This window comes from Erpetoichthys calabaricus, chromosome 2, assembly GCF_900747795.2.
Source record: "Erpetoichthys calabaricus chromosome 2, fErpCal1.3, whole genome shotgun sequence".
Classification (NCBI taxonomy): Eukaryota; Metazoa; Chordata; class Cladistia; order Polypteriformes; family Polypteridae; genus Erpetoichthys; species Erpetoichthys calabaricus.
Genome location: NC_041395.2, coordinates 108,659,507 through 108,681,232, shown reverse-complemented (window position 1 = coordinate 108,681,232; position 21,726 = coordinate 108,659,507). Strand labels below are relative to the sequence as shown.

General features: G+C 37.6%; 1 protein-coding gene across 16 annotated transcripts in view; it reads right to left on the bottom strand.

The window, feature by feature from the left end:
- Positions 1-21,726, bottom strand: part of dgkza (diacylglycerol kinase, zeta a) — a 218,608-nt gene that overhangs the window by 21,471 nt on the left and 175,411 nt on the right. For 13 of the 16 annotated variants that reach the window (XM_051922702.1, XM_051922705.1, XM_051922694.1 and 10 more), the window contains 7 exons: positions 15,663-15,862; positions 15,057-15,157; positions 14,790-14,869; positions 14,592-14,636; positions 3,798-3,867; positions 3,191-3,231; positions 2,907-3,106 (listed from right to left, as the gene is read on the bottom strand). In XM_051922702.1, coding sequence (XP_051778662.1) covers positions 2,907-3,106; positions 3,191-3,231; positions 3,798-3,867; positions 14,592-14,636; positions 14,790-14,869; positions 15,057-15,157; positions 15,663-15,862 — 737 coding nt within the window. The remainder of the gene's footprint in view (positions 1-2,906; positions 3,107-3,190; positions 3,232-3,797; positions 3,868-14,591; positions 14,637-14,789; positions 14,870-15,056; positions 15,158-15,662; positions 15,863-21,726) is intronic. The other 3 variants (XM_051922707.1, XM_051922695.1, XM_051922699.1) reach the window with 1 other exon arrangement.

The window sequence follows — 21,726 nt, the reverse complement described above, 5'->3', positions numbered from 1 at the left end:
TTCTGGGTGCATACCGCCCGCACCCCTTCACTCAGTCACTTGACTTCTCATCAGGATGGTTGTGTACATTATTGAGTAGAGCATCTTTATGGTGTGAACCTATAGGGTCACCAATTCGTTTAGGCAATGTCAGAATCAACTGGATGATCGTGAATTAATGGAAGGTTACTTCCAGCAAGATAGAGCAACATGTGACACATCAGCAAGGAGCATGGTAGAAACTGAGTCCTTCTTTGGCAACAGGGTAATTTAAAAGGGGCTTTGGCCACCATGGTCGCCAGATCTGACACCACCAGACTTCTTCTTTTGGGGTATGCTCAAAGAAAAAGTCTATCGGAACAAGCCTTGCACCGTGGAAGATTGGAAGGAAAACATCCGACAAGAAATTGCTGTTATAAGAGAGACACTTGACGATATGTTGAGGAACACGGAGCGCCGCATCGAAATGTGTCTGGCAGAAAGCGGAAACCACTTCCAGCATCGCATTTAATGTAATTGATTACACATATGTCAAGGTATATAGCGTATTTTTTTGGTTCAGGTTGCTTTATCCTAACGGGAGTTACAACAGAATATTTGGGGCCTCTTTCGAGTGAAACTCCCTGTATATCCTTACAATCAATGCAATCAATCAAGCGATAATTACATGTATCCATTTATTTTAAAACAGGTTATTAGCACTGATGTTTTAACATGGGCAGTGTGGTATCACAATGACAGTTTCTGTCATAAAGCACAATGAGCTCACGTTTGACTACTAGCCTGTTCAGAGTCTGTATGGACTGTGTACATTGGCTGAGTGTGCGCATTTGTTTTACAACTGGATATTCCAATTGTTTCATTAAGCACTCTCAATTTCCAAAATTCATATGTTTATTCCAACATGTGTTGTTAAATTGCATCCACCTACTTTAGGCTCACTGGGAGCTACTCAGGTTTTGCATGTAGCTTATTAAGTGAATGATCTGAGATGCTGCTATAACAGATGTTCAGTATTTGGTGTAAATAATATGATTGTAGAAATGTACTACATACATGGAAAAGCTTTCATCTCTATTTCTGTTATCACTGTTATTAACATATTTCAAGTAGTGACTTCAACAGCATTTGAAAAAAAACATAAGAATTCCCTCAAAACAAATACACTTTTATAATTTAGAAATGGGTAGAATACATGTAGCAAATGGGTAGAAGACATCAGCAAATATAAAAAAAAAAAACATAACAGTAAATGCGTGTGATGGTTGCACTGCTCACAAAGGGGATCACAAAAATAAAAATGAAAGCTTGTTAAAATTAAGTGATCATTCACTTAAACTTTTAACACGTTAAATTAACCAATAAAATTGTATTTGATTTTGACATTTTTTGATTATTGTGCAAGTCTTGAACTGTTGTATTATTATCATGAAAGAATTGAGTATGTCATATATAGTGAAATTATATGTATTGTGAGGGATGGCCGGCCAAATATTCCGGTCCACACCTCCAGGCCGCCAGATGGAGCTCTCCCAGCAGCATGGGAGGTCCCCAAATTTCAGCAGGGCATTATGGACATTGTAGTTGTTATAAACAACCCTGCTGGATACTATGGGGACCACCAGGAGCCGCTGTAGGGAGACTTTCAGAAGGCTACGTGCCCTATAACCCGGAAGTGCGTCATGGTCACATGACCGGAAGGAACGACGTGCTTCTGGGTTGAAGAAAAGGATTTTTAATCTGACCTGGAAGTGATGAGGACTTATGGATTATTGGGATGGAACCACTTCCGGGTCAGGGACTATAAAGGACTCTGGGAAACCCCAGACGAGTGAGCTAAGCTGGGTGGAAGGGTGGCAACGCGTCTGGGAGTGGAGGATTGATTATTGTAGTGTGTATTGGTGATTATTTATGAGTATTGTGGAGAGAAGGGTGCTTGGTGCACATTATTATTATAAAATAAATAATAATTGGATTTTTATCTGGTGTCTGACGTCGGATCTGAGGGTTCAAGGGGACGACAGTGCCTCAATCTTTCACAGTATGTTGTTGGTGAGTACAACATGAATGAAAAACAAATTGACAACAATAATGACAACTATATGTTTAGACTTGGAAAATAGTGTCCATGTGGATATTTTTGAAGGGTAAAACAAAATATTAAAATATGACAAAAATAAACTTGAATTGATGAAAAATTAAAATTAAATAAAAACTAAAACTAAAATGGTGATAAACTAAAACTAAAAAATATCTTAAAACTAAAAAAAAACACTGCTTTACATAAGCATACTCATACACTAATTTAATATAACACACACACACACACACACACAGACCTAGGTGAAATTCATTAATTAATCACTTTTGCAGTGCACAAGTAATTGAATATGCTGTCAAACGGAGTTTTACAGGCCAAACTTAGCTGCAATGCATGATACAAACATGAAAAACAACCAAGTAGACTAATATTAAAACCATGCTAGGCTTAAACTCAAAAATGCAGCATTGACAGGCACTAGCAGAATCTTAGAAAGTATTTAACAAAAATAGTAAAAAATAATGCACTATGAAATCAAACAAATTAGCTGGAACAAATGATGGTGTAAAGAAATGAATGCATTAGGACACTGCCTAGCAAATATGAGAGAAGAGTTCGGTGTAAACATGCATAATTTCATTCTGTATTCACACAGAAACAACACAAACACACATATTCACTATTTTACAAATACAAAGTATGACAGTAAAAATGTCATGGTCAAAGCCAGTTGCGCACAGTAACCAAAAATAATCATTTACAGTATATGCTTCTTTCAGGCAGTACAGAGGTGAGCAGACTAATGAACCTTAATAAGAAAATAACTGAGGCACAGTTTTTCTCAGCACGAGTTTTCACACAATAGCTATTACTTGAAAATGCATACCTGGGCACAGGTGATGGTGCTGGTGAGGAAGATGAGGATGGGAATGCAAAGTGGTGAAGTACACAGCTGTCAGGCTCTCCAGAAGAGCATGCAGTGTCAGGCATTCCTGGAGATGTGCTGACAGTCTCAGTGATGATGAGCTCAGGATCCAGGATGAAGAGCTCATCCTGTGCTATCTCTGTTACATAGTTCAGATGTTCCTGCAAATGGGGAAATAATTTACTTTTCATTCGTGATGTGGCCAACAATTTTTGGAGGGGAAAAAAGCAAGGAATTCCTCTCACCTGTGCTCTGTCAATTCGGTAGAACCGGTCAGCTGTGTTTGCTGCAATAAAACAACGAGACAGAGATTAACATCTAAGTGCTTCTCCAAACTTTGAGCACATGATGAGGATACTCAGTTCATGCATGGACCTGGACTGTTTTTATCATTCTAGTAAGTAAGAAGTCTACCATTCCGATACTACAGGACCACTAAGGTTACCCTAGCTGTGCTCGCAACTGTAATATGGGTATTTCTCAAGGTTACAGTACAACTGTCAGATTGTCAAAAATCAGCTTATCATTCAGCCCAAGAAGTATTACTGAGCAATACATATAAGCATGCTATTGATTTTTTCCAATTCAGTCTGCTGACATTAATGAGGTCTATTCTAGACAAACAATTGACCAATTACTGACTAGTTTCAACACAACACTCAGCAGACCAATTATAAGTATATACTTTAATTTTTACTGACACAGATGTTCTGTTAGAAATTGCCAAATAATATGCACTGTTACACTGAGAAAGACATCCAAGTGTAGACAAGGTGTAGATTAATCCACAATGTACTACTTTCAAAGTCTGAAAGGCTTTCCTTTCACCCTGCCAACTACAACTATACTCACAGTCCAAGAAACACCATTTAGGGGAAAGCTTCTGGGAGGACACAGCCTTTGATTTTGCTCCTTCACCTTCCTGGAATAAAAAAAAGAAAAGTAACAATATCACACTGGTAATTTGTCATAGTTCTAAAATACCAAATAACATACTGTAAACCGAATACTACCATTCAAAACTGTATCACCAATAGTATGAAATTCATTACTAGGTAGATGACTTTTTGGAATTCCTTTGCCTTATACTAGCATTAGCTTAATTAAAGTAAATTAAGCCTTGCAAGCCTTGGATCAAACAGTTTGCACAGGTGTCCCAACTTTTGTTAATTATTAAAAACCATCTGTCTGTCTTAAAGCAGAGTTGAAACAGACTGTGTTCCTACACACTCAGAAGTACTACAATATTCCAGTGATAATGGAAAGAAAACATCAATTAACAAATGAGACAGAGCATTATTACCCTTAGAAGTGTAGGCTGTTCATTTAAAGAAATTGCAAAAAAAAAATCAAACTGTCAGTGAGCATGGTGTCATACACAATCCAAAGGCAATTGGAAACTGTAAGAAACTCTGATAGGAAGAGATCTTGCAACCCAATCAAAAGACAAGTTTCTGAGGGTCACCAGCTTGCATGACAATTACCTCATGGCACAACTGCCTCAAGCACACCTTAACAGTGATCAAAAAAAATAAAAAATAAAAAAAAGCAAGTCTCAGTTTCTGCTGTAAAGAGGAGATTTTGTGCTACAGGTTTGACAGGGGAGCGGCAGTAAGAAAGCCATTCCTTAAAAGACAAAACATGGCCTTGAAATATCGGCTATGGACTACTGCAGACTGGAAGAATGTCTTAAAACCAAAGAATCAAAATTTCAAATCGTCGGTTTCGTCATGCAGGTTGTTTGTACGCCATTGAGATGGTGAAAGAATGGTTCCTCAATGTGTGAAACCAACTGTCAAGCATGAAAGAAAGAAGTGTGATGGTCTGGAGTTCTTTTGCTGGAGGCAGAGTTGATGACTTGCCCAAAGTGACTGGCATTCTGAATGAAAATATTGAACAAAACTTTGTATACTTAATAATTTCTTGACTTATTTTTTATTTGCCATTGTTTATTTGTTCTATGTCTTGATTTCATCATACATCAAGACATTAAACTGCATGCATTTCCAGAAAGACTGAAAAAACTGAGGTATTCTAAAACTTTTGCCCGGTAGTGAATTTAATTAAAATAATTTTTCACCATTTTCCCTTACTAATCTAAATGTATGCTTTCTGAGCAACTGTTTCATCTTATTTTCTGTTGGTTTTGAAACTTGTACCTTCTAATCATTCATGTATGTAACACAACTTAGCTTTATCCATAGCATCTACTAAAGGTTTACTAAGTGAAAAAATGACCAAACCTGGCAGTTCTATCAAGTAAGCAAGGAGTGGTTCAGTTTCTCAAGAATAACAGCAAATTAAAGAATCTGTCTTATATGGTCAAGAAATTAATTTTGGTTATGTTTATGAAGTGAATGAAGAACTATATAAATGATTATTATGGGGATAGTTACAATTAGCAATTTAATTTGTTTTACCATAATTATATAAACATATTTTCTCTCAGATATATTATGAACAAACTTTGTTAAGGTTTTAGCATAACAAATTTAAAACTTAATAGGGCACTGGGGCCATAAACTCAAGATGAGTACTACTAGCCCATGCTGTGATTTTGCCAAAAATCATGAAACAAAGCCATGATTACTAAAAACCACAGCACAATACAGTATGTTTTTTCTATAAATTCAGTTCTAAAGCTCATTTTAAGATCATGCTGTTGCAGCTGTCTACACTCTTTTGTCAGAATCGCCACAGTCAAGAACCGAGTTATTTTATGGTAGTATGCACTATATAAAGACAACATACCAAGGAAAAACAAAGCAACTCTTTTTAAACACACTGACTGTTTAACACTCTATTCTTGTAGTGTTTTAAAATTCACTTATAAATGAACTTTGTAAAAAAAAAAAAAAAAACACTTATTGCACAGCTTTCAAGATTAACCGTTATTACAGAACAGCTATAGTTGCATGTTATTGTACTAACAATTCTAATATTCACTGGTACAGTCAAATAATGCATTCTTATTAACTCCTGTCACTCTTGTGTTGAATGTTTAAAAAAATCAGAATTTCTTAAGATTAAAATTTGTTTTTCTGATTGACCCAAAACAGGTTTAAATACATGTGAGATACAGAACAAAGGGCTAATTTGTTTTAAAAAATAAACCCAACCTCAAACTCCATGACTGCTTCTCCTGACCATCCTAAGTTTATTTACTCTGGTTGTGCATTTGTAAATATAATAAACAATATGTGTACTGTTTATTCATACTTTAGTAATTATATTTAACTACACTTACAAAAGTACTTTTAACATGCATATTGCATCTAAATGTTCACATAGCAAATTCACACTGCAGCATTACAATGCTCATGTTGTTCTGGGCTGTTTCCCCGTTCTTGGCTTGCCACTGTGAAAGCTTCTGTCCATCTGCTTGAGTGACTTTGTGCTTTTCAAGAGCCGTTTCATATGCCAACATTTTTTCACTTTGACATTTGCAGATATACTCTTAAGTTCCACTTTAAGCAATTCTATCACCATGGAGCACACTTTCTTCTTGCCCTGACGCACTTAACCTACGCACTGCTCCAATACTGTTTCGCAATTTTTAAAATGGAGATTATGACACTTTCAACAGAAGAAATCTACATATGAATGTAGTCAGACAGACAGACATACAGATCGACAAGATACTATACTTGTCCTTAAGGGAAAATTAAAATTATACAGAAACTCAAAAAAAAAATCTATAGTAATAAAAACAAACAGCAACCCCCCCAGCCCCAAAAAAAACACTTAACAACTTCTGGCTTCGATAATACAGGGCTGCTACTGTCAATAACAGGATTGCATGTGGGAGATGGATGAGGTCAGACCTGCTCAGATTGTACCATAGGTACATACATAAAATGTCACCCAAAAGCACTGAGACATCCATTCATCCATTTTTCTAACCCAGTTACCAAGCCTGGCACCATAGGGAGTCAGTGACTATAAAAGAAGTATTTGGCACCAGGCAGGAAGAAACCTGAACAGGGCTCCAGTTCACTGCTGGGCTAACTCATACACACAATGCTAAACTATCTCAGACTGGGTAGTGACATCAACATTGAAATTTCTCCTGCATTTGTAAGCAATTCAGTTTTGAGATGAAAATATTAATAACACATTTTAATTTCTGACAATAAAAGCTTCACTGTTTCACTTAACATGTCATCTCCCAATGCTGAGTTAGCAGAACTAACTGTATTAAACTAAATAATAGCATATAGTTTTATATTTTGCAAGAACGGTATCAAAATATTGTAATATCTTTCCAAACCCATAGATTTTTTAGCTTCTGTTTGTTTTGAGGTATGTCTATATCCAGTCTCATTTTCAGCAAGTATGAAAGATTTCAATCAGTTGATTTACCAGACCAGCATAAGGCCAGGTTTATACTTCACGCGACACAATACATGCTCCAGCGGATGCTCCTGCTATGCAAGCGTTTTACTGTTCATACTTGTGCGCATACTTTACGTAACTCTGGAGGAATCCACCTGGTGGCAGTGCGAGATATTATCACGGTGAGAACAGGTTCGGCTTCTCTGTGTTGTGAATTGCCTCGAACACCTATTAAATTCCGATGACACCTTACCGCAATATCTCTGAAAAGGATGTTTAATGATTAAATCCATCAATCCTGGGATGTGTCCATTCCAGCAAGCATTGGGCACGAGGCAGAAACAATCCCTAGACTGGGCATCAGCTCAACGCAAGGTGAATACAAGCACTCACATACACTAGCATCATTTTAGTGTCACCAAATCTGCATATCTTTGGAAGGAAACCGGCGCACACCGTGGAAACCCAGCAGGTAAACATGTAAACTCCAGGCAGGGAATACCAGTGACGTGACTCCCTACGAGACAGCAGTGCCACCCCCATGTTTGTAAGTATTAACAGAATTCATTATTTAAACAAAATTAACGACTTATCTGTAAAATGTAACATACACACTTTAATGCATTTCATCACGAAAGTGATACCAAGTATAAATCTAAGGATTCTATATGTGCAGACAGTTGGAATATCATACATTTAATGTGCTCTGTGTGGTGATCTATTGCTGTTTGCCGCTGCTGTCAGGTCAGGAAGAAGCCCCCCCCAAAAAAAAAGACGGCACAAAAGATGGTATGTGAGACTTTTAAAATGTGTCGTGTCATTGCGATCGGGAATATGCGACGCTTGCATATAAAGGCACCACAAATGCATCTGTATGTTGGCATTTTGCTTCACCACATCGAATCATTCATCAAACATCGAAGTGTGCTCATCGATGCCGTAGGATCCACACAGAGGCTGCCTGTCACATGTAGATAGTAAACAGAGACTCTGACGTCACATTCCAACTTTTATCACTCTGCGTCCCCCGACTTTTTGCTGGTACTGCAACTCACGCACGCATCGCGTTAATTTCTGAGGACCTGCTCAGAGGACGAGTCAAATGAACACTGGGAATGCGTGGCAGCCATGATGCATACGCATACGCGTTCTGAGTGTTAAGTATAAACGAGCTCTAAGACTTCTCAAGTTATACCCTCATGAACCATTACTGTGCTGGCAGTCAAACAGGTTTAGATTACTGCCACAACAAAGTGCCAGGCAAGTAGTCTGGGGACATTTTCTTATACACAAATGGACAAGGTGTATCTACACACCATTGTAGTTATTTTGCGGCCATAGTATGTTCGGTCCCTGTACGATCGGTGCCAGAGCTGGGTCCGCATTGCCGGCAGTAAGTCGAACCCGTTTCCAGTGAGAGTTGGACTCCGCCAGGGCTGCCCTTTGTCACCGATTCTGTTCATAACTTTTATGGACAGAATTTCTAGGCGCAGCCAGGGCGTTGAGGGGGTCCGGTTTGGTGGACTCAGGATTGGGTCACTGCTTTTTGCAGATGATGTTGTCCTGTTTGCTTCATCAGGCCGTGATCTTCAGCTCTCTCTGGATCGGTTCGCAGCCGAGTGTGAAGCGGCTGGGATGGGAATCAGCACCTCCAAATCCGAGACCATGGTCCTCAGCCGAAAAAGGGTGGAGTGCCCTCTCAGGGTTGGTAGCGAGATCCTGCCCCAAGTGGAGGAGCTCAAGTATCTCGGGGTCTTGTTCACGAGTGAGGGAAGAATGTAGCGTGAGATTGACAGGCGGATCGGTGCGGCATCTTCGGTAATGCGGGCTCTGCATCGGTCTGTCGTGGTGAAAAAGGAGCTGAGCCGTAAGGCAAAGCTCTCAATTTACCAGTCGATCTATGTTCCTACCCTCACCTATGGACCTATGGTCATGAGCTATGGGTAGTGACCGAAAGAACGAGATCGCGAATACAAGCGGCTGAAATGAGTTTCCTCCGCAGGGTGTCTGGGCTTTCCCTTAAAGATAGGGTGAGAAGCTCAGTCATCCAGGAGGGGCTCAGAGTAGAGCCGCTGCTCATCCGCATCGAGAGGAGTCAGATGAGGTGGCTCGGGCATCTAATCAGGATGCCTCCTGGACGCCTCCCTGGTGAGGTGTTCCAGGCACGTCTAACCGGGAGGAGGACCTGGGGAAGACCCAGGACACGCTGGTTGGACTATGTCTCTCAGCTGGCCTGGGAACGCCTTGGGATTCTCCCAGAAGAGCTAGAAGAAGTGGCCGGGGAGAGGGAAGTCTGGGCATCTCTGCTCAAGGTGCTGCCCCCGCGACCCGACCTCAGATAAGCGGAAGAGGATGGATGGATGGATAGTAATTGGCAACATCATCACTAAACGTGAGTGAGCCAGATCCAAAGGCAGCCATGAATGTCCAATCAATGACAAAACCTCCACAATAGTTTGCAAATTAAGTGGTGTGCTGTTTCCAGGTTCTGCTATATGGGTCCAAGTGGAATCTTTTTTTTTTTCCTCTTGATTTCACCCTAAGGATACCTGTAATGAAGTGCTAAGCTAACTTGGAACAGAAACCAAAAAGAATTCCTGATCTGGCTGCCCACTCTGCTATATCTAAGAGATGAACAGACCTTTAATTTATTATATGAGTGAAAGGGATTTAGAGGTCAATAATTGTCTCTAAGTGCCTGGCCACACTTTACAACTTGAAAGCATTGGAAACATTGGAGTGGTCTCCTCCAGTATGAGACTTTGATATTCAGTTGCACCAACACATTTTAAGTGACTGTGAAGAGTGGTCTGTGGCATACAGCAGTTTTAAATAAATAATTGTGTTGAAAATGTGCAGCCTCAGAATCGGGTGCAGGCTTACATTCACAGGTTTGAAAGGTTTTAAAGTAGCGACCCTTATACTGTGTCACATATGGGAAAAAAGGTTACAAAACTGTATTTAAAATGCATGTTTCCATAATATGAATGAAATACTGTTGCAGCACCAATGTTTTTACTCTAGATCTACAAAATTTGCCATCTACTTGTACACAGAAAACCACGTTAGGGTAAGGAGAGTTATACGATTCACCATTAATCATTTTCCAAATGTGAAATTTTTCAAAACCTATTTCTACTAATTGTTTTAAATCATAGGCAGTGGTTAAGAAAGAATTAAGGTTCTTGACATCAATATCAGGAGAACGTCTTGTTATCCTTTTCCTCACAAGTTTCTTGTCAACACTCAACATGGATCTACCTGAAATAATTTTCACTTACCTTGTATTTCAGAGGGGAGGACTACTGTAGTCAAACCTGTTAAATGTATGTTGACTACTGTTAAAATTAATGGACTGTTCCATGTTTTAACTGCAGTTCATATAATTACCCTTCGTATTTCAGATGCACAATGGGTGCAAAGTACAAAAGTGTAGGAGGGCATTCTTCAGGTTTTTATTTGTATACCACTTGTTGATAAACAAATGCACATGAGCAGTTGCCCATGATGTCCATTTTATAGAGGTAGTCCACATTAATGACAGGTTGAACTGGTCTCGGAACACAGAGGAACTATATAAGAAAGAGCAGAGCAGGCTCTTTTTCCTTAGGAGACTGTGCTCCTTTAATGAGAGAAGCAACATCTTTCACATCTTCTGTAACTCTGTGATGGCCAGTGCGATTTTTTAGGCTGTGGTGTGCTCAGCTGGTAACTCATTTCAAGAGAGTCCCACCAGATCAACAAGCTAATTAAAAGGGCATGCTCGATTATAGGAAGCACTCTGGCCCCCCTGGAGGTAGCAGCGAAGGAGAGAATTAAAACTAAACTCAGTGCCATTATGAACAAGCTGCACATCCTCTCTGACCACTAACACTGAGTACTTTCAGCCAATGAATTATACAGCAGAAGTGTGTCAAATAACGCTACTGGGGCTCCTTTAAACCAACATCAATACGTCTGCATAATGCCTCTCTGTGATTGTGACAGCCAAGTCAGAAGCTTTCTTTCTTTTTAAAGTCTTGCTTTATAGTCATTCTAATATGTGTTCAGGTCAAAGTGTGTGTGTATATTTATCTATTTATTTACTTCTCTACCTATTTATGTACCTATTTATTTAAAAAGCTTTGGTAAAAAGCCAAATTTCCCCCGGGGACAAATGAAGTTTATTCATTTATTCTATCTATCCAAAAGCTCTAGTACAAGTATGGTCTGCACCTTTCTGAAACAATGAAATGCAGAGATTAGATACAGTATAGAGACAAACAATCATTATTCTTCCAAATGCTCAAATAGTTCAGGTAGACTTTTGTCATTTTATACAAAAAAAATTACATTTAATGATGCTTATTTGGGGCCTACCAACCCTTCAGTAGTATGTATGGAAAAATAAGAAATACCCTAATAAAGTTGAACAGAGCAATAGTTTATATTTCCTGATGATTACACATAATTATTTTATGTATTTGAGAATTGGCAAGCATACATATAAAGCAACCACATATGTATTTCAGTGATAAAACTAGTTGATTTTGCAATCATTTAACAAATCAGCTGGACTACAATAAAACACTGCATATAAAACAATGCATTATCTGCTTACCTTTAATTTTTGTTGTTAGTTAGACCTTGCATATCTGCATTAAACACGTCATTTTTAAATTACAAACAACCGATCAGAAATTAACATAGATACTGATTTTTGACCAAATGTTTTTCTATAAGCAGTGCTTTTTCCAAAGAGAAAACAGATATGGCATTTATATTAGCTTACACCTATATTAATTATTTTACCAGATGTCTGAAATTTCTTTTGTTCTGTGAGGCAATTCTCCATAGGTTTAAAAAATGCCCAGTTTTTAGTTGATGTCAAAAAAACAACTATAAGTATTATTGTCATTAACTTATTATTAGTCACTTTGTGAATGCATACAATATGAACAAATAAACACAAATTAGCCTTATTAAAGTATGTATGCAACAATCTACACTTTAAAAAAAATAAAGGTGCCAGAGTGGTTCTTCAGAGCAATGCCATAGGGGAACCATTTTTGGTTCCCAAAAGACCCATCCACATACATTTTTCAGAAAGAACTGTTATTTATTTAGATTCATAACAGTCTCCATAACAGTAAAAATCCATGAACAGATGGTAACACATTTGTGAAATAACAATGTGTACAGATTTTAAAGGACTCCTTCTGCATACAATAACAAAAGTAGATTTTGTGTCCTGCTAGGTAGCCTACCAAACATTAAAGGTTTCAGGTTTTTTTCTACATATTTGAAAGTTTTTCCAAAGAACAAAGAACCAACTTCATATGCAAAGAAACCTTACTAGAATGAAATGGGGCTTGGTGAAATAAAAGTTGAACAAGAAACTATACAACCCAAGAAGGAACCATAAAATGCCATTAAAGAACCATTATTTTTAAGAGTATGTGTTGAATTACCACTACTTTCATTTATCACAGAATTATTTGACATGATAATCTTTACTTTTCTAAATCTGAATACACTTTTCATTTCTTGTCATTCTTTTATACTTATTAACAGGTTTATGTAAAACAAAGTGTTGTACTGTGAGAGGTTTCATTTATGCACATTGAAAAGGACCCAAATGCATTTGTAAGCGCTGGCATTTCATGATTTATGATCATTTCATTATCAATATCTTAACTTAATAATATAGTTTTGACATAACTAACTGATATTACTCCAATAGCCTTGCCTTGAAAACATGCAGCACTATCCTTAATTAGATAAAATGGCTAAGGAAATTATCTGTGTACCAGAAACATCTACAACTTCAAAACTGTTGTCAGTGTCACTATTACAAGGAAACAGGTCAGCTTTAGCCACAGTTATAATAAAAATGCAATTAACTGTTTATCCTTGTTCACTGAAGTTTAATCATTTACACAAGTTATTAGCTGCCGTCCAATATCAGTACATTGTACTGTAAGTTCATGAATAACTTGGTACAGCCTACTGAAATTATGTTTACAACATAAATACCATACATGATTTCCAAAATCTACTAGCAAAAATTCTCAGAAATTAGCAGCTCAAGTTGGGAAATGCCTGTAATTATTTGTCTATTACAAAATAATCCTTTAAATAAATAAAATCATTTTTTTTAAAATAGCCTTATTAAAAAATGAAGTAAAATGCTAAATTATGTATAAAATAATAAAAATAAGTAATTACTAAAAATCAAAAAGATGATTTCTATGACAGATCAGCAAACTCCTACTTATTGCAAACCCTTTTAAGATGTCCAATGTCAAACTAGTAGTTGTAAAGGGCAATTATGGAAATTTAGCTTAGAGAAAATGAAATAACCTCTGGGATGCGCAGAACTGCCAGTTACCTTAAACCATTAAATGTCCCTCTAAAATAAGGGACAAATCATACCTTAAATCAAACAATGGCTCAAAGATACTGAGAGCCCCACGTTGCACCAGACAGAGTGTCACTGACAAAAGAAGGGAAGTGAGATTTTTTTCTGGATAAGAATATTAATTCCAGTGCCATAAACAAACTGACTTGTCACAAACTGGAACTGTCTCTCTGACAATGAGCAAAATCAGTTTTTCTGAAACTCAGAATGTGCCACAGAAATGAATAACAGTAACATAAAACTAACTGAGAATATCACTCAGGATGCAAAAAGTTATCCTAAACTACAAACCCTGCACACAAATGACTTTCCGTGAGTAGACCAAAACTATGAGCATCATTTAAAACACTGGCAGAGTGAATTATGATAAAGTATTAGTGTTTCTTAGATAGTAATCATGCAAAATGCCAAACAAACAACACCCCTTCAACAGCAAACCCACAGAAAACTTTTAAAACACTTAGGTGAAGCATGGAGCACATTGGGAACAACAAGTCATTAATGGGTGACTCATGCATATAATAGATCACAGAACAAGTAGCCATGCACCTGAGGACTTAGACAACCACACAGAAAGCATGGCAAAATGGTTCTGACAAAGTAAATGACCATCACTTAAGAATATGCACATGTTATCCATGCATTATAAGAATATGTCATGCTTGCAGCTGCCCTCACCCAGTGGTAAACATTAATTTATAAAAAGAACAGGGTGACCTCAGCTTTAGCAGAGCTGGAAAGTTAAGACATCAATGTATGCAAATCTATTTTAGCACTCTGAAGTAACTGTCTTGAGTGCTGTGTAGTATACTACCTGCATCTAGCAAGCACAGCAATCTTTTCATATGGAATCACAATACATGGTAATATTCTCATATGGAGCCACAACACATAATGCACCATGTACCAACCTGTAAGGCAAGACGCTGGAATGATGGCTGGAACAATGGCAAGTCCTGTGGAAAAGCAGCTGACTGTAAAAAATGTGCACTGAACTACAGCAGCAACACCCATCCCCACCAATCAGATTGCACCCAAGGGTGAAATTCACAGCTCTCAGGCTTATTTCCTTGCAATGAACACACAAAAGCAACATTTATCTTCCTTACCTCCTGTAGCCTTTCAATATGGGTGCGGCATAGTTCAAGATCACTGTCTCCTGGAACTACAATGATACCCAGTGGAATTGCTGTGAACAAAAGAAGTAAGGTGACAGAACCATAAAATTTAAATCAGTACACAGCTACAAAGAAAAGTTCTTAGCAATCCAGTAACCATAGTTACACCCATGCCAAATCAATGGGCAGTCTGCAAAACAGGTTCACATAATGCCTAATGGAAAAAGCAGCACATGGGTCTGGAGCAGCAATACTCACAGGCTTCCTTTAACTTCTCCTTGTCATAATGTAAGGCCTCATAGTCATGCATACTGATACGATTGACTGGGATGCGCAAACGCTCAGGAACAGGCTGCTGACTGTAAAACAGAGGCACAGACTTAAGAGTATCACTACACCATAATGTCAGAAGACGCATAGATCCATGTAATATTTTACTGGATAAGTAGAATCCACAGTTTCAATCATTTTAAATGCCCATTGGATAGACCAGAATGCTACAAAAATCTTTCCATCTTTGGCATACAAGTGGTCAACTTTAGATCATGGACTGGACAGATTATAGAGATACCCCATTTAAAAAAGACATTTCAATGGCAAAACCATATGCAAAAGGACCTCACTCATTATTCCTCTCTTGCATGTTGGAAATATGTGAAAGCCCAGATTAGTAAGCTGTTACAACCACACAACCACATTTGAGAAAATAGATAATTAAGAAGAACATGAAAGTTATCAGAAAAACTGTGCAATTAAAATTGCATAAGGAATAATGAACAGTGCAAAGAGGACCAAATCAATCCATTAAGCATATTCTACAACTATTGCAATAGATTGGTTCTCATTTCCTGCTTCCACACTCACTCATTCAGCAAAGGGATGGAGGTCCGTCGCTTGGTTTTTTGAACCATATTGGCTTGATTTCTCAAGGATATACGAATGATAGAAGGTGCCAGTTTGCAGGGCTCACCATCCACCTGCATGGGGATGGGCTTGTAGGTTGTCAGAGTCACTTCTCGGCACTGATTAAGCCTCTCTCCATGACCTCCAACTTGTAGGGTAGCCTGAAATAAAAACAACACATAAGATTGTCTTTTTCACTCCAGAGTCAAGCTGTACTCTTATAAAATCTACAAGTAGAGCATTTTGGTTTTCAAATGCCTTGTACGTATGGCATGGTTTGAGAAAATATTGTTTAATACAGGTAATGACAAATCTGTGGTCACCTACTTACAGAGCCTAAAGATTGAAGCAGTTCACGCAAAGGAATGACCACTGAATTCAGAAAAGCTTTTACTGTAACACTAAGTGGTTTTAGTTAAATAGGCATTTTTCACAGTTACTTTTGTTTTGAGAAAGCTGTCTGCATATTTAGCGAATACAAGCATACTACTTATATAAATATTTATGAAACCAGTGACATTTACCTGCTGCAAAGTGCCAAGCAGTTTAAACAATGATTGTCTGTCACTGACAGGAAACTGCTATTATGGTGATTGCTTAATGTTCACCAAGGAGCATAAGATATGAGAGGATATTTAATGAAAATCACAAGCATATGTCTGTACTTTCTAGATTCAGCTGGATTGTTGTTATGCAGGCAACTCTGCAATCTGTTAACCTTAAAATATTGTGCTAAATGACATTTTAGCTAGGCAGTGAGCATTGATAATACGAATCTTCCTTTGTGCAGTTCAAAACAGAAAACCCAGTCTGCTGTTTTTGTTATATGCAGTGGATATTAATAGTTTAAATAACTTTACTGAAATTTCAGCTTTTGTTGATGTAAAGATTAAACTTAAAAAACATCATGCCATTCATTTTCTTAACATTCAGCTAGGGGGCTTCACTCGCCAACACCTGTGTTTGGTTTTCCGAATACACACTTTTAAGATTTTTTTTTCTTTGAATTGTTGCTATTTCATTAGTTTCACTTTTATTTCAGAACTTCGATAAAAACAATATTTGGAATCTTTCGAGTCCCAACATGCTGAATCTTTTAAATGAGGTCCGTGAGACATGTGTTTAATGACTTTGTACCATAATTCAGGATAGGTTTCTCTGTTTGGAATTTCAGCACAGACAAAACAATCTACATCATCAGCAGTTAATAATTTTTTTTTGCAAAGTGACCAATAAATGCATGTGAGGTAAACCCCGTTTTTGAAATTCCCTGACTTAAACTTCAAAGCCTTACAATATTTACATACTTCTGACATATTACCTATGTTCATATATTCAATCTCTATTCGCCTTTTCATTATTTTTCCAAGTAATATTTTCTCTTTGTTTGCGCTAATGTGATGTTTACTTTCTTTGTTTTGACACTTTCGTTTTTTTTTTCTGCTTTCATATTCTGTATCTCGCTCTGCATGTGTTTTGCTCCTACGTTTTTTTTTTTTTTTGAGTCTTTTGAATTCCACTGTTTTCATTATCTATAACCTGCTCTGCATGTGTTTGGCCCCCTTGTTTTTTAACCTCTTTATGACGTTTTACTTTGTTTTCTACTCTTTTATTTCTGACCTAACTTTGTTCTGCTTTTTTTTCACTGACACCTGGGGCCTCATGTATAAACGGTGCGTACGCACAGAAATGTTGCGTACGAACCTTTCCACGCTCAAATCGTGATGTATAAAACCTAAACTTGGCGTAAAGCCACGCACATTTCCACGGTAACTCATACCTTGGCGTACGCAATTTATCCGCCCGGTTTTGCAGACTGGTGGCACCCAGTGTCAAAGCAGTGCTACTGTTCCTGTGTGGTTATTCTTTCTTAGATCCACATCCACGGCGGCGGCTTTATCAAATACACTGAAATTAACCGCATATCGTTCATAAATTTAATGCATCTGATTGTAATTAACCTGTAACAATATAATGGTCCACAGAATGGTCAAACTACTGTTCCTGTGTGCTCATCCTTTCTTTCTTAGCTCCACATTCCTGACGCGGCTTTATAAATACACTGAAATTAACTGCATATTGTTTATTAGTGTAATGCATCTGATTGTAATTAACCTGCTGCAATATAATGGGCCAGGGAATAGCCATAGTATTCCAAATACCAGAACTGCTTTAGCGTTGTTACGCTCACTGCATCTTGTTCTTCTTTTTGCTGCTCCCGTTAAGGGTTGCCACTGCGGATCATCTTTTTCCATATTACTCTCACTGCACCACTCGGAGTATTTATATCACTGTATCTGAGTGTGAATCACAGCAGCAGATGATCGGAAAGAGAATTATCGGTATACAGTTTCAAGTACACACTACCTCAACCACGGCAAAAAGCGTCAAACCCTTTCCTGTACGGACCTCGCGTTTCAGAAACAGTTTCATCCCAAGAACTATAAACGCACTCAATCACCTCACTGTAAACTTGCACTACAGTTATAATATTGCACAACCTGCGCTACTTTATAAAGCGCGGATGATGGCAATATCATTTTTAAGATGAAATGCAGCAAAATGTGTTGCTTATAGTATACAGATAAAACTTTAACTTCATTTAAATAATCCGTATTGCTAATAATTAAACATGTGAGGACACGGTGCCGCAGCGTATAGCTAGTTCAAGGATAGCTCCTGCCTTGCGCTGTATTCTTGCTGGTGCTGACGCGACACTGGAAGGATAGACGAATAGAATAATTAAACATGTACTACGAAGATATTTCAATGTTCCTTAAAAGTTTTGAAGAATCGGCATTCTAAGCTTACAAATGGCTTAACGTCTATTACAGAGCTGATTGTGTGGCGATTGGAGAAAGAAAAGTATGGACAGGAATTGGAGGTTAGTACGTTTGAAAGAGACAGTACTTCTGTAATAAATAATTTCATCGAAGATCACACATGGTGCAGCAAGCCTCTTGCGTAAGCTATGAACAATCACTGCGCCACCGTGTTCCCATGTTTAATAACATGCTTTCATTCCGATCATCATGAAAATGATATCACGTATACATCTCAGTATTTTAATTATTCAGAGAGCTGTAATATCTCGAATGTAATGGATTCTGTGTCCTGTCGGAGAAAGAGAAAGAACGGAAGCACGTAGTGATTCACACACATAGAGCACATAGAAGATCAAACACAGAAAAAAGCATTTAACATGCTACTTGAGAAACTAGTAAAATAAACGATTTTAAGATGAAGTTTATAATGTTCTACTTTAATGGCAAAATAAACTACATGATTAAAGTGGAAATTTCGAGATTAAAGTTGACATTTCGTGCTTTTTTCCCACTGTGTGCCTATGTTTTTTGTTTGTACCCTAATACGCTTTCATATGACACTCAGATGGTGGGCTACAACTCGCCTTTTCACAGCGACTTTGATATGTGATTTCTTTTTTATTTCGGGCACTGTGCGACTTTGTGAATTTGATCTTTCGAGTTTTTCCGACACTCTGTCACTCGATCAACTTTCTTTTGTTGATTATATCACTGTTTAAACCAACAAATAGTAGGTTTTTCCTTTGCCTCCACTTGGTATTCGCTGAAATTCTTATATTTTCCCCTGTGCTTTTCCCATTGTCTTTTCACAGAAGGCTATTTATATTGATTTGCATATTCAAAGAGGCGTAATTCTGGGAGGAGTTGGGGCGGGACAGAAGGCGCGTGCACGTGCGTTACTTTTCACGCAAATCGGGATTTATGCAGTGGAAGAATGTGAAAGTATGCGTGCGCACAGATTCCTGCATCTGGATTTTTCTGTGCGTACGCACAATCCCGCTTTTGTGCTTACGCCATGTTATAGTGTGAGTTCTACGCACGGCGTTATACATGAGGCCCCTGGTCTGTGGTGATTATTTTCCCTTTTTTTGAGTAATAATTTCCGTTTGTTTGCGCTACTGCGATCTTTACTTTCTTTTTTTGATACTTTCTAATTTCCCTGCTTTCATATTTAACTTTCTCTGCATTTGTATCACACCAATGTTTTTTTTGAGCCTTTCGATTTCCACTGCTTTTATAATCTCTAACCTGCTCTGCATGTGTATAGCGCCAACATTTTTAAATGTCTTTATGAAGTTCTACTTTGTCTTTTACTCTTTGTCTTTTAATTCTGAGCCTGATTTTACATGTTTTTTTTTTCCAGTTCCACTTGTTACGGGCTGATTATTACTTTCCTTATTTTGTGAATTTGCACCTAGATTATTCTTTTTCTTTTTTGCATTTTTTCTCTCCAATGCTTTTGTGTCTCTTTTCTTGCTCTTTCTTCTTCACTTAGTCGTCGACGTTTCATTTATAACGTATTGTCCTTATACGTTTTATATGCGCTGAGAGCCCTGGATCTGTGTGTGCTCAAAGCCTTTACACGACTGAGTGTTTTGCTGTCCGTGGTCTTATTTGATATTGGTTGTAAGTATGGTGTGTCTTGCAAGAATCTCATGTTCTACGTCCCCGCGAGACGGTCCTGGGTCAATCTCTTGGCACAAAGTCTCAATTTTAAGGTCCCCGCGAGACGTTCCGTGGCCAATCTCTTTCATCTCGCAGGTCTTTTAAGTGTCTTCCGTGATCTTCACGTGATGATCATGTCTCGTCTCCCTAGTCTTTCTCTCCCAAGATTTTTTTTTTCTATAATAGAGAGATAGGATTCAATTATAACTGGCCAATGATATTTATATAACTAAAATTTTTATTAACCTCTACTATAACACCAAGGAGTGAATGGAATGTTACAACTTCTACCTAGATATTCTTAGGTGGTTATGTTATACAGCAGAATTAATTTAATCTCTCATCCCTGGCTTTGTTTCAGCCAGTTCCCTAAACAGCTTAACCACTATTCATCATTATGCTATGAAACTGACCATATAGCTTTTCCATTTCTAGGTCCAAAGAAACAATGTCTTCAAATCTCAGTGTCTCTTAACGTTTTAAAAATAAAACGTTTTTGCACCCTCTCCCCAGAAAATCCGCAGCACGATATGAAGAAATGAATTCACATAATTTTACGGAGTAGATCACAGGAGTGATTTCAGAGGGAACAATTAATGCACAGATAACTGCATCAATAAAAGAGACAAATTATTTAGTTCAAATCGACTTTGAAAAACAAAATTAATGACTATACTGGAGGGCTGACCAGTGAAATGAGATAATCAGAGGGCATGCAGCTAACAGAAATGATATTAAAACTGTGAAACAACAAACCGTCAAGGTGACTCTTGATATAAATTTTAAGATGCATCGCTCTTTATAATAGAGAAACAATTCACATGGCCCATGACCAGGCTGCTTTAAAGTTTTACATAAGCTAGTCTTGGACCCCACCTACTGGATTTTATTGATAACAGTTGATTTAAATTAGCTATATCTCGATACTCTGGTTCTTCTGCATTTTTTAAAACTCATTCATTCTGGTATTTGGTTTTATGTAATCATTTTCAGTATTTGACCACCTTTATTTTTTTGTGGCGAAGATCCCACCCAAGATTTATACTAAAATCACATTTATTTTTCAGTCCATTTATCTATCCATATATATTCATATCTATGCAGTATATCTTTTTTTTTCTGGTCAGAAATTCTGGTTTCAGAGTTTAAATGTAATATAAACTTAAAATTTTTATAGCAGGGGTGTCCAACTCCAATCCTAGAAAGCCACAGTGGCTACAGGTTTTCAAATCTAACCTGTTTCTTAATTAGTGATTAGTTTTTGCTACTAATTAACTTAATTTAATTTATGTGCTATTTAAGACTCCAACATTGATCCTGGAGGGCTGCAGCGGCTTCAGGTTTTTGTTCCAACCCAACTGCTTCATGAGAAATCATTCATTGATGAAGAAGAACTTAATGCTCAAATTACATTTTTCTGCTTCATTTTAGTTGTCTCGCTTGTTAAGATTTTGAACCCTTAATTGATTATTTTAGTCTTAAACAGCTGCATTCATTGTTGTTTCTGATCCTTATTAGCAAAAAGATGCAAATGA